The 14,183-nt window shown below is 31.1% G+C and overlaps 1 protein-coding gene and 1 long non-coding RNA gene across 2 annotated transcripts; both read left to right on the top strand.

Moving 5' to 3' along the window:
* Positions 1-2,050: 2,050 nt before the first annotated feature.
* Positions 2,051-3,532, top strand: LOC145626753 (uncharacterized). Its single transcript, XR_014111068.1, has 2 exons — positions 2,051-2,120; positions 3,290-3,532. It is a non-coding gene; the product is annotated as an uncharacterized LOC145626753 (long non-coding RNA).
* Positions 3,533-5,631: 2,099 nt separating this feature from the next.
* On the top strand, positions 5,632-12,027 carry LOC145628963 (serine/threonine-protein kinase SAPK7-like). The gene is made up of 9 exons (XM_081681412.1): positions 5,632-5,966; positions 6,071-6,145; positions 6,312-6,413; positions 6,878-6,931; positions 7,046-7,138; positions 7,300-7,392; positions 9,663-9,767; positions 9,877-9,975; positions 11,473-12,027. The coding sequence occupies exons 1-9, from the start codon at positions 5,847-5,849 to the stop codon at positions 11,791-11,793; spliced, it is 1,062 nt and encodes a 353-aa protein (XP_081537538.1). The 5' UTR covers positions 5,632-5,846; the 3' UTR covers positions 11,794-12,027.
* Positions 12,028-14,183: the final 2,156 nt, after the last annotated feature.

The raw sequence follows: 14,183 nt of genomic DNA, 5'->3' as shown, positions 1-14,183 counted from the left end.
GAGATATCACATTTTATCAAATCAAATGAGTATCTTATGAACATAAATAAACTAATCATTCATGAGCAATAATAAACGAGTAGCTCATAAAAATATATATATATATATCAACGAGTTGTTCATGAACTTACATGAAAGAGTACATTTATGCTCGTGTACAAGCTCATTTATTAAATAAACAAACATGAATAAGCTTTAATCGAGCTTGAACTCGATTTACTTACATAATCCCTAAGAAGAGGGCCTTAAAATAACTTACATGTGATTAACTAATTAAGACTACATGCTACTTAAACAAATCATTTGAACCATGCATGCAATTTACGAGTTATGCATAATTATTTGATCCAGTTCACATGATTTAATCTAGTCTGTTTTTTTTTTTTTTTTTTTTTTTTTTTTTTTTTTTTTTTTTTTTTTTAATACCAAATCTGATTTTCAAATTGACCTTATTTGTATACTAATTCATAAAACAAAAACATATCAAAAAGGATATTACAAGATTTGATGTGATCGTATCTAATTTAATCTAATCTGATTATATTTGTAATAAGCTTATACCAAGTTGAATTAAAAAGTTGAACTGAGGGTACGTTTATTTCACCTTGTTTTTGCTTATTTGTTGAACTTATCTTTTAAAATCTGATTTAAACATATTAAATATTTTCACATTTGATCTAATTTTCTGATTTGCTTAAACTTTGACCTTATATATACGCTAATAACCAAATGAACTCATTTCAACCCGACCCAATTTGATCTGATACTCAAATACCCTTACCCATTTAAGCCTCGACCTAATAACTCGAACTGATATGAACCCAAACTGCATTAAATCGAGTAAACCCGCTTTGTAATCCCCCATATTTTAAAATATATTATAAATGAAATTATATATTATTTATAATATTTACTTGTATTTTTCCGGAATTTAATTTCAAAATTTTCAAATTATTTTTGGGGTTGATAAACGATTTTATTACAAAGAACTTTTTATGAACCTTCCTTCTATAATTTATGTCCAACAAACAAACCAAACCCAGTTTACTTTCTTAATTGACCCATTAATTTAATGAGGCCCAATATCCCTACTTACCCTACTACCCTCTCTCCTATAAATACCCCATACATCCCAAAAATTTCCCCAAACAAAGGTTAGTCTTATTTTCTTTCTCCTTTGTTTTATTAATTTGTGTAATTATAATTATTGATTATGGGTTTTGATTTTATTGTTTGAAATTAATTTAATTAGTATCAAATTGTATTTTGATGATTAAACTTTATAATTTCAGATTTTATAAATGTTATAATTTTCAGATTTTGTAAATTTAATAACCTAGGGTTTTTAATCATTGAAAATCATGATTTTAGGGTTTTTATGAACAATCGATTTAGGGCTTTTATAGTAATGGTGTTTTGAAATTTTGGTGATTATACTACTAATTAGTTTAACTTAATTCCAGATTATTTTGAACACGTAAATTCGTGTTTTAATGTTTAGATTTTGGTTCGTTAATATTAATCCCGTTTTAATCCCGATCAGGTTCTGAACTCATCCGATTTTGACAAAAAAGTAGTGTTTTCCATGTGGAAACAATGTTTTAAGAAAGACTCACTACCTTTGGTAGTGAGCACCACCCTCTCGTGGCCAAATTCATCCTCTAAATATGATTTTCGGGCAGTTTTTTATTTTTAACGAAGTTTTTTTTATGCTTAATGTTTATAATTAGTTTTGGGTTTTGATTTTATAGTATAAAGTTTATATTTTTAGTATCAAAATCATGTTTTTATGTTTTAAACTAATAATTTCAGATTATAATTGTTGTTATAATTTTCAGATTTTATAATTTTAAAAACCTAGGGTTTCAATTTATTTAAATTGGGATTTTAGGGTTCTTATGACTAATTAAATTGGGGCTTTTGTTCCTATTGGATTTCTATTGATTAATTAAGCATAAAAACATGTTTTTAATGAAGTTTTAAGGATCTTTAATCAAATTTATATTGCTGGAAATTTGGTTAAGTATTAATTTATTATTGTTGCTTGTTTTCTAGGAAGTGATTATTTCTTAGGAGACTTTTAAGTGATTAAAAGTGGCACAAAGGATTGTTTATACGAGGTACGTACATGTCTACTTCGTTGTAAGTAGTATCATGTTTAGGTACCAAAGAAAAGAACTTAGTTTCATGATTAGAGAACACTTGGATGAAAATTGTTTGGTTATACATTTAATTAATTCATGTGCTTATGTTTATGAGACATGTTTTGGTGAATTGATTATGTTTGTATGGAATTATGGATGCAAACATGTTGAATTATATTGGATTAATTGTTTGTATGGAATGTTGATACAAACATAATTTTATTGGATTGGTTTGTTAACCACATTTGGATTATTAAAGGATTGGAATTGAATGGTTTAAGTGGAATGAATTTATTAATTATTCCACAAGGTTGTTATTTATTTTATTTATAAATCAAGCATGACTTGTTAGTATGTTGAGTAAAAGTGGATTAAGCCGAAATGGCTAGGTGAGTTGACTATGTTCAACAATTTGGATAATTTGGAAGTTTAATGGAATTAAAGGTCAACTTGTGATGTGATCACCATTGTCCTAAATAAGATTAAAAGTGAATTGATGTATGATTGTTATGTATGGTCTTCTTGATTGAGTCGGCTATTAATTAAAATTGTAATCACGTAAAGTGAAACATGGATGAGCAATAAAACTCTGGAAAGCGTGCACTTCTAGAGTATTGACAATTATGGGTTGGGGTACACGGTGGTAGCCCGTGGCTTTTCGAGGCTTGTTTGATCAACATGTCCTCTTCTCTTTTGGTATTTACATTTTTATTTTATAATGAAAGTTAGATGGGATCCTAGACTAACTTTGTGAGAATGGAGTCGCGCCCATTCTTGCATCGCGCTAAACTTTTATTTTTAATGGTCATTTGGGACCAAAATGATTTGGTGGATTGGACAACCTCGTCTATTGCTTACTCCAAACTAAATTAATTAAATTAAGTATAAAGAATCAAGTGTTTGGAATTTATTAGCAAGTATGTTGAGTCGTTTGAATTGTTTAAGTGTAGAGTCTTGATTAATGAATTCGAGTTGTATATTTATTTACTTTAACTAGTTGAGCATGCTAGATTTTGTGCGTTGTAGCTTGTATGTACTCAGCTTTGCTGATTGCGTGCTTTTGTGTGTTTTCTTTTGGTCATGGCCTTCGCCTTTCAATGACCCTGTGATGATCCAATTATTACACTTGTATTATTGGGGAGCAGTATTGCACAGGTTAGCTTGATGATGTGAAGTTCGGGGATTTGACATACGCATTGTCAAGGGATTGGTGTGATTGAGAGTATTCGTTCTTTGTGTTGAACTTATTTATGTTTTACTATTTTAATTATGTTTTGGGATTTTGGAATATTGGTTTGGTTTTAATAAGGGCCTTTATGGTTCCAATTTGTAAGCTTTGACTTATTGGTTTTCTAAATTATATTATTTTAATATTTAAGTTGGATTTCCGCTGCAATACTTTGATAAAGCCTTAACGTTTTAACACGTGGCGGTAACATGCCAATGGTTCTCCTCTCTTTTTATTTAAAGTAAGTGGTTTGGAAAAGGGAGAATTATTGGGGTGTTTCACGCTTACAACTGGAACCCTTTCAAACCAGCCTATATATGATCAAAACCGATTATGATTAGAATAATGGAATCTAGATAAAAAAAACCCTACTAAACTATCAAACTAAATCGAATTGAACTGAATTAATTCACCAATTGGTCTTACATGCATCCTTATGCACCTAGGATAGGTGCAACACTGGCCCAATAAAAAAGCCCAGTTGCAAAACTCGCCCAAACGAAAACATGACCCACTTCCCAACCGCCATATTTTGGCTTACGATTTATATATAGTTTTTTTAACAAAAACCATTTTACTTCTCTCTCATTAATTTTTCAAAAATTTCTGCAATTAATTTTTCTCTCCAAACTTCATTCTCTCTCCTCTACATGATTTACTTCATTAAAAACTGAAAAGTCAACAATGGATATACGAGAAGAGATGCAAAATAAACAGGATTATCCCAATTAAAGGTAAATTTTTACTGATTTTTGTCTGAATTTATTGAATTTTTATCTGAATTTTTCAAAACTCTGTTCTTCAAAATTTTCAGTTAATTAGTGAAATTTTCAGTTCATATTCTTTATGCATTCACTAAGGAAAACAATTAATATATGTTCATATTTTGAACGGTTATGTTCACTTTTTGAAATGCATGTGTTCATATATTTTATGTATATATTCACTATTTGAAAAGCATGCCTATGTTCATATATCAATTCAGAAATGTACGTGTTCATATATTTTATGCCTATGCTCACTTTCTGAAAAAGCTTATGTTCACTTTTAGGGAACGAGCATATGTTCATATTTTGCTTGATTATGTTCACTTTCTGAAATGCATATGTTCATATTTTTTAAGCATGTGTTCATTTTCTTAAAACTTATGTTCATATTTTGCATGCTTATGTAAATTTTCTAGAATGCTTATGTAAATTTTCTAAAATGTTTTTTAAACTTTCTGACATGTATATGTTCACTTTCTAAAATCTACATGTTCATAGTTTTTTTTATGTATATGTTCACCTTCTAAAATGCTTATGTTCATATGCAATCAAAAAATGAACCAATGCATATGTTCATAATTTTAATCGAAATTCATACACAGATCAAATTGATCGAAGCTAACAAAATACAATTCATATTAATTAAAAAATCCGATAAAACCTAATCAATCGAAATTAAGCACAAAATCACCACATAATAAATCGAAATTTCATACAAAAAAGTTATGAACAAAAAAAAATGAAGAACGAAATTTACACAAAATTCATACATAATTAATCGAAATTGATTGAAGCCAACAAAAAAATAAAATAAAAATAAAATAACATTAAAAACCTAATTACAAATCAACAAAACAAAACACTAATTTGCATTGACGCTCTCTTCGGGAATAACAACTAATTTCATGTTGTAAGAATCAAATTCAATCAAAAAAGTGACATAAAAGTGAAAAAAAAATAATAATAAAAAACAGAGGAGAGAGAAAATGAAGAAAAATTAAAGGAGAAAAACATAGGAGAAGAAAATTATATTGAAAAATTTAATAATGTTTTGGATCAAAATTATTATAAGAAAGAAAACAGAAGAGAGAGAATTTGGAAGAAGGAAACAAAAAATTTAAAATATGAAACAAAGAGTTGTGTTGATTGATTTGAGTTTGGGCTGTGTTTAATGCAAAATGTCGTGCGTTTAAGGCAGTTGCACCTATTCTACATGCATCCACTTATTATCATTACTGATTCACCCCATTAATTATTAAATCGACCCAACCCAATCCAGCAACCAAATAATCTCGATTCAACCCAAACCAAAACCGAACTGTCAACCCGAATGGACAACAGTGTTACCCCATATGACTAGATTGATTATAATTGGAGTTAAGGAATATGGGCGGTGATGGGAAAAGTGGAGTTAGCATGTAATCCCATAAACTACTCTTCTCTCGTTTCCACCCCACGTGCTTTCTCCTTCACTTCCTCATTCACTTATTTTCTCTCTCCTCTCTTAATTACCACTACTCACCACACCACTTTTTCCCTCTTTCTATTTATAGTACCTTCACTCTCTCCTCCTCCTCTCCTCTATTTAGCTTATTTATCATGCTTTCTTCTCTCTCCCCTTTTTCTTCCTAATTCCTCCTTTCTTTAAAATTCACAAAAATTCATAAAAACAAAATCATTCCCAATTAAATTGGACAATAAATAAAAATGGAAAAGTACGAGGTAATGAAGCAATTGGGTGCTGGGAATTTCGGAGTTGCCAGATTAATGCGTCATAAAGAAACCAAAGAACTTGTTGCCATGAAATACATCGAACGTGGTCAAAAGGTCTTTTTTTTCTTGATTTTTTTAATTTTAATTTCTGGGTTTTATTTGAAATAAGATTTCATAAAATACCCAAATGCTAATTTTGTATTTTTTTTTTTGGTCAGATTGATGAGAATGTAGCAAGAGAAATCATCAATCACAGGTCGCTTCGTCACCCTAACATTATTCGATTTAAGGAGGTAATTTGGGTTTTTCTTTACTACATCCGTTTCATATTATTTGCAACGATTTGACACGAATTGTGCATAATATGAAACGGAGGTAAGACATCATTTTTTTTGTTATTATTATCGACAAAAAGTCGTATAGACGGGATTTGATCCGAGGTCTTGTGGGTAATTATAGGTGGTATTGACACCAACCCATCTAGGAATTGTGATGGAATACGCGGCCGGTGGTGAACTCTTTGACCGAATTTGTACTGCTGGTCGTTTTAGCGAGGATGAGGTATAATATCCTCAACTTATTTTTTTTGGTTCATTCTTTTCTATTTATTTTTTATTGATTTTTGAGCTTTTATTTGAATTATTGTGTATTCATTTGATTTGTAGTGGTTTATGACTTTATGTTACAGTTACAAATAATATTAATTAATTACTAGGAGTTTTAAATTACTTGTACTAATTTGCATGGCTAGCTACTCGTTTTGCATCGTTTTTTGGGGTTGAATGTGGGTCCACTTGGGATTGAAACTTTGAAATTAGCAATCAATAACATGTTGTATAATCTCATGATAATCTTTATCATTTTTTTTATAATCATTTCTATTTTAAGTTAAATTTATGACAAAATCATGTCTTTTTCCCCTATTAATGTTCCATTATTTCTTCTTTTAGCTTCTTATATATGTACTCGTACTCGTTAATGGCCTAAGGGCTGTGTTTAACATTTACGTTTGAATAATTTTCCAGGCAAGATATTTCTTCCAGCAGTTGATCTCAGGTGTTAGCTTTTGCCATTCTATGGTAAAATACCATTTCTTGCTATCTTGGATTAGTTCTTCATTGTATATTTGTATTAATATTATGTTAAAAGCTTAGCTAATATGTCAATTTATTTGTTTATTGTTTGGGTTGCAGCAAATTTGTCATAGAGATTTGAAATTGGAGAACACATTGTTAGATGGAAATGCAGCTCCCCGCCTGAAGATATGTGACTTTGGTTATTCCAAGGTTCGGATGAATCTTACCGTATTTATGTTTTCCATGAAGCTCAGCATATAGTATATTGTATTCTGTATCATGTGTTTGCTTGACTTGCTAAGTTGTTTATAATCAAGTACTATGATTAGTTTATTTACTAATTTGTTTATTGTTAAAACTGCAACTTGTAGTCATCTCTTCTGCATTCAAGGCCGAAATCCACGGTAGGAACTCCAGCATACATAGCACCTGAAGTACTTTCAAGGCGAGAATATGATGGCAAGGTGAGTCTTTAGAGAGTGCTCCGTAATTGAAGGGGCGTAAATATGCCTGGTAATTCCAGGCTTGCATTGTGCAAATTATAGTATACAAGTGTGTGTGTGTGATGTCAGAATTGATTAACATAACTGGTGGACCCGAATTTAAGATCAATGACCTGATGATTTGTATTTCTTCTAATCTAAAATAATAGATCACATTTGACCTTATGGTTAGATCTTATATCATGATAAATTAATCACACGGTAATATTGTAGTTCTGAAATGTGTTGACTCAACGTACACTTTGAGAAATTAACTGTCAAGGCGAACCTTTTCCAATAAACCAACTGTTTTTTCCAATTAGTAGTATATTCTTTTGCGTGTTTGAAAAAAAAAATATTATCATACCAAAGTTAGAGCACAGATGTATACAAAGTTAAACCATACTCGAAGTTATTCTGAAGTGATACATTGCTTTCATTTTCTTATTCCCTTTTTATGAGGAAAGGGTCATCATTTATTTCTTTTGAAGGATTTGGGACATGTGTACATAAAAATGCATATAATGAGTCGCGAGAGAAAATAAATGCACTCGCTTTGCTGAATACCTTACCTTGTCTTTAGCACCCATGTGACCACATGTTTTAAAGTTTAGTGTTACTGCGGACTTAATGCAAGATGGTTTCATTTCTAAGTTGATTGGTACATGTTACATTTATTACATCAATTATTTATGTCTATCCATTGAAAGGTCAAACCTTGGGGCCTCTGATTAACTCCTCATCAGTTGTTAAGATTGAACTGTTATGTTAATGGGCTAAAGACAATGAATCTCATATCTCTATCTATGCTCTGATTATCTGAAATCTTGAGTCTGACTGAACTATGCAGGATGTATGGCTGCGTATGGGTATAGAAGTCATAAATCGAAAATCCCTAACTAAGGCTTAATAGTAATAAAGTTTATCTAAACCAAAAGATTGCTATGTTAATTGTGAAACATTATTAAAGTACCTTAGTGGAGATTAGTTATGCATCTAGATAATATCTTTGGTCATTGTCAAGATTGCGCTACCTGGCACTTGTGTATATTGTGGGGAAGCTTTAAAAAACATTTAAAGCAACCTTAGCTTGGTACCACATTTTTTTTTATATTTATCCTTCCTTCTAAAATAAGAAGATGGTATTAGCTTTAGCTTTTTTTATTGGCTTATATTGATAATGATTCTGCTAGTATTATATATTGATGTTGCTAAAGGAAAGGCCGACTTATCTGATTTGCTTTTCATCTACTGCTTTATGGGATTTTGTTGATCGCATATGTGATCGAGTAACTTGATAAGTTTTTCTTGAATAAAAAATAAAACAGGTGTTATAGATTGAATTTTTTTAATAAACCCCTACTTGTTAAGCTTCTTATGTAATTGTTTATTTACTAATTTTATTATTTGAACTTCAGTAAGTTTTGTGTAGTTTACATTCATGGCTGCTATTGCAAATAATTGTCCGTCTTTACAACAAATTTTTTTTTTTTTTTTTTTTTTTCTAATTATTTGGTTATTTTATTCCTCTATTCAACATTGGGAACACAATGATTTCAAGAAGCTTAGAACAAAATTTAAAGTAAAATCCCACATTTAACATTTCACTCTATAATTTGCCAATTTAGATAAATTAAATGTTTATTAATTTAACATGCAATAATTATTACATATTGACTTTTATTAATAAGAATAACTTTTCACACCAACAAGGAGTTAGCAAGCTTTGACTACATCAGTCAAATGTAATCTATGACTTATTATTTTACATGAAATTAGTTCTTTTGCCGGAGCTGTGTAATTGTCTTTGGTTCACATATTGGACTGCAAAGACCTGAAGTGATATAATGGTGCCGTTTAAAGATAGTTCTAGTCAAGAATTGCAAGATTCAGGAAGTTTACTTATCTTGTCCTTTTCTCAACAGTCACATCAACAGACAATAGTCTTCTGCTTGATTTTCCTCAAAAAAAAAAAAAAAAAAACAAACAAAAATCTGCTTGATTATGGTCGAAATTTCTGTATTATACGTAGTTGATTGTTTGTAATTTTCGTGTTAGCCTCAACCAACATGATTTTGGTGATAAAATCCTCTGTAGCCTGTACCCATCCTTTTTCTACAAAATGTGATTTGCTGAAAATTTAAATATGATGGTTGAATATTGTGACTTTGTAATTGATCAGCCTCATAAATCCTGTTATGTATATTTCAAAATTTTCTTAAGTTCTTGTTCATGTTCATGTTCATGTTCAGTTGGCAGATGTGTGGTCTTGTGGAGTAACTCTATATGTTATGCTGGTCGGAGCATATCCCTTTGAAGACCCTCAGGATCCAAAAAATTTCAGAAAGACAATTACAGTAATCTCTCTTTATAACTTCTCATAATTAGTCTGTAGAGGTTCTTATTGTATTATTTTGTTTCAGTACACTAATTAATTAAATGTTTCATTAATGTTTTCTTTTGCAGAGGATTATGGCTGTCCAGTACAAAATTCCCGAATATGTTCATATATCACAAGATTGCAAGCATTTGCTTTCTCGTATATTCACTACCAATCCAACAAGGGTATGTATGTTGCTGAAGTTTCCTATATTTGTCTCATTGTCTGTCTTTGGTTTACAATGCTCCTTTTCTGGCTCCCATTTAATACTAAAGAATATATTCGTAGTAGTCTGAATGTTGTTGCATGTTTTATGGTGGATCCCTAATGTTTGGCTGCTAATGTAATATGTTTCATGTTTGTCTTGTGAATGTACATGTTTCTATGAATTACCTGATTTTTTCTTTGATCATATCCATTACTCTTCTTTTGTTGTCACACATTTATATAATATGAAATACTATAAAATTGGCATATAGCAGTAATGTAGCACTGAAGCTATAATATGCTCATCTACATATACCAAGGGATTTTATTCGTCTTAAAAAATTGTTTTTATAATGATAGGTTTTAAAAATATGGGTTTTAATAATTAACAAAGAACTTTGCCACCATCCTCAAATTTCCACCAAAAATAAGTAAAGACCAGTGCCAACAAGTTCTAGATAAGGTCTGCCAAGTTCAACTTCTTATCTTGTCAGGTTCAAATTACAGCATAAAATAATATTTCCTCCGTTTCTTTTTAGTTGACACGTTACTTAACAAAAATTATAAAAAGTTGATATTTTGAAAATACATATCATGAGGAATCTAAAGCACAAAACACGGTCAAAGGGGAGAGTGTGAATAGTGCTAAATTCAAAACGTGTCAACTAAAAAATCGGAGGTAGTACTTCATAAGGGTTTTCAGTTTGAAAAAATAGCCAAAGAAATCTCATCACCCATTCTGCATGGAGAGTGGGAGATCAGTATGCACAATAACTGCTGCCTGCTCATCTTCATGTTTCTGGTCGTCTTCTCAGCATCTTCCCACAATTAGGACACTTACACTAGCCCTATCACCCCTCCCCCCCCCCAAAAAAAAAAAAAAAAAAAAAAAAAAAAACCACTCCACGTGTCTGCAACCATCTAAAACTCTCTTTCACTGTGTGTAATAAATTAATGGCCGATTTTCTGCTGACAGCATGCTGAATTTACCATTTGTTAAGACTCTTCCTTTGAGACTGTTGTTTAGAATCTGCAAGTTCAAGAGAGCATTTGACTTGCCGGAATATTTAATGATACTTGATGTCCGAATTACGCTAACTACTTTCTGTTGTAAACATATTAATATGTAGTATCAACTGCTTCTTAATGTGTTTTGTGTTGAGCATTATACACGAGGATTCTTTACATAACCAATATGAAAAAGTTAGAATAAGACTAAATTTATCTCCTGTATCAATGGCGTTGAATAATCAAACTCTTTTTCAATGGCTGTAAAATATTGGTGTATCTTGAGTAAATAAGAAAATGAATTGTATACTTGAAATGCATTTACATTGATTAAAGCTATGTACATGTAATAATGTAATTATAAGTAGATGATTGTCTGTCCAATTCACTGCATAATTGCAAATATTTGGTTATATAGACCAAAATCATGTTGATTTGTTTTAGTCATCATTTCCTTTTTCTTGCAGAGAATTACCCTCAAGGAAATCAGAAGCCATCCATGGTTCTTAAAGAATCTACCAAAAGAACTAACCGAACAAGCTCAAGCTGCCTACTACCAAAGAGATAACCCAAGCTTCGCATCTCTGCAAAGCGTGGAAGAGATCATGAAGATTGTGGGGGAGGCAAGGAACCCTGCTCCAGTATCAAGGCCTGTCCCAGGATGGGAGGATGAGAATGAAGACGATAATGATGAAGATGCAGAAGAAGTAGAAGAAGAGGATGAAGAGGACGAGTACGATAAGACAGTGAAACAGGTTCATGCAAGCGGAGAGTTCATCATCAGTTAAGTTGGCAGCATTGCCATTGTAGTCTATATGTTTTATAAAGTTTATGTTTATCGAAGTGTGCATAGGCGGCATAAGCTAGTGCTCCAAAAAATTTGAAAAGATTTAAGATAATGGTTATGGTTGTAAGCCTGTAACTTGGTACTGTTAGTTTGTATAAGTATAGGAGCACTAAAAACTGGCACTATTTTTTTCCCCTGTTATTTCTGTTGAATATTTCAAGTGTACTATCTGTTTTATGTGGTCTTGTGGATACTGTCACATTGAAAGTGTTACAAACTCCACTTTATAGTAATTGTAGAATTGTAGTTTGTTCAAAGTAATTTTCTTATTTCGGATATTGAATATCCTAAATTCCTAATTGGTATCATCATATGTAGAAAGTTTTCTAAAAATAAATTATGTTCAAGGTACTCTTTTTCAATGGCTTTGGTGATAAAAATATGGTGCATCTTTAGTTAAAAAAAGAAAAAAGGTATTAATATTAATTTATTAAGGTATTCCCTTCATACTTAAATGATGCATAGAATAGTGTTTTTTTTTTTTTTTTTTTTTTTTTTTTTTTTTTTTTTTTTTTTTTTTTTTTTTTTACAGAAGGATGCAAACAATAGTTAAATATTGTATAGTTTGAAACGAACATCATTGGCTCCTTTAAGAATCGAAGCCCCCACGTTGATTGATAGGGCTAAGGCCAAATTCACATATATATGATATGATGTCTTTTGGGAGTTCTGATTCCAAAATATGGGAAATAAATTAAATATCAATTCGGATGACACATTAAAGATTTAGATATTATAAATCTTAAAATAAACATATTGTATAAATAATTTCAACAATTTTAATGAAATATAAGTAATCTTATTTTCAATTTTTATGAAGACCAGAAATCGTCTGCATGCTTACCTTTTTAATTACTTCCTCAAACAATATATAAAAAAGGTGTGTAAGAATAAAAAACCGAGGAATAATGAAATTGATTTTGAGTCGGATATTTGATCCATACTTAAGAAGGTGAAAAGAATAACCAATTCCCCTACCTATGGTTTTAGCTACAAAAGATACAAAGTAATTGCTTCGTCACACATTAAGGGCTTGTTCTCATTGACTGAACTGAACTGAGCTGAATTGAACTGAACTGAGCTGAATTGAACTGAACTGAACTGAACTGAGCTGAATATTTTATAAGAGAAGGATATTAGGAGCTGAACTGAACTGAACTGAGCTGAACTGAACTAAAACTGAATTTCAACGTAAGAGAACAAGCCCTAAATGTTTTATAAATTTATGTCCTTTTTGTATGTATTCCTTTTTCTGAAATTTAACAGAGTGTGAGTTCTTGTCTTCTCCAAAATTAAAGCTTTAACTAATCTCAATTTTACAAAACTATTGGCTTTTGAGAAAGTGGATCAATGATGACACGTTCCAAATTAGATGAAACGTTATTTTATCACTGTAGACGTTGTTCGAAGTGCGCATACATATGCATGTTGTGAGTATACTTGGTACATAGGAAGTGGGAATTGACATATACGATTATGGACAAAGCAAAGTAGGAAGCTGCTAGCAAGTTTTTTAAGGAACTTGTAAACCTTTACGAATCATTTAAGACAACCACGAATAAGGGACAACGATAGACAACAACGATTGACCCGTGAATGTTACACCCCATTCAGAATCCATGAGATTACCAAGTCCATATGGTTCAGAACAACGAAAGGAGGATCGGGCATGATGGTACAAAGTGAGTCATGAAGTCGCATTTGCCCGTATTGGGCTCTACTCGATTCATATAGTAGTGAAAAGTATTCCTACAATCTTAAAGACATACAAACAAATATTCAATTTGCCCCAAACTATTATTAAGCTAAATTGGTTGAATGTTAATGCAACATATAATTTTAAACTAGTTTTGTGCCCCGTGCAATGCCCGGGTTATTTATTGAATTTTAAGATAAATTTATAATCTATATGTAAAATTTAGAATATATCATTGTAGGGAATAATTTCGAGCCGTTAATCCCAATAGCTTGAACCCCACTGTGATCATACACTAAAGTACGGTGGCGTCCAAAAGGGAAGAAGATAGAGCAAAAGAGTCGCCAACAAGTTTTTTAGGAACTTGTAAACCGTTCACGAGGTGAAGGTTACACCCCTTAACGATCCAAGATATCGTCAACTCCATAAGGTCATGAACCAAATAAGGGTTTGGGGATGAAGGTACAAATCCAACCTAAAAGAGATTGAACCTGCCCTAATAATAGGCCTCTACTTTATTCTGATCGTATTCATGTGTGCTTTCCAATTAACATGCAATCAATAGGTTTAACCCTAAACCTGTTTATTTATGTTGGTTGAATATAATGCACAAATAAACTATTATTGGCGATCAC

The sequence above is a fragment of the Chenopodium album genome, chromosome 4, assembly GCF_948465745.1.
Source record: "Chenopodium album chromosome 4, dcCheAlbu1.1, whole genome shotgun sequence".
Lineage (NCBI taxonomy): Eukaryota > Viridiplantae > Streptophyta > Magnoliopsida > Caryophyllales > Amaranthaceae > Chenopodium > Chenopodium album.
Note: the sequence above shows the minus strand (reverse complement) of the source record. Positions and strands in the feature narration are given on the sequence as shown.

Excerpts from the sequence above, each read along its gene's own strand:
- LOC145628963 (XM_081681412.1), top strand. The coding sequence starts at position 5,847 with ATGGAAAAGTACGAGGTAATGAAGCAATTGGGTGCTGGGAATTTCGGA. Across the intron at positions 6,414-6,877 it reads GTCGTTTTAGCGAGGATGAG|GCAAGATATTTCTTCCAGCA; the intron begins GTATAATATCCT and ends ATAATTTTCCAG. Across the intron at positions 6,932-7,045 it reads TTAGCTTTTGCCATTCTATG|CAAATTTGTCATAGAGATTT; the intron begins GTAAAATACCAT and ends TTTGGGTTGCAG.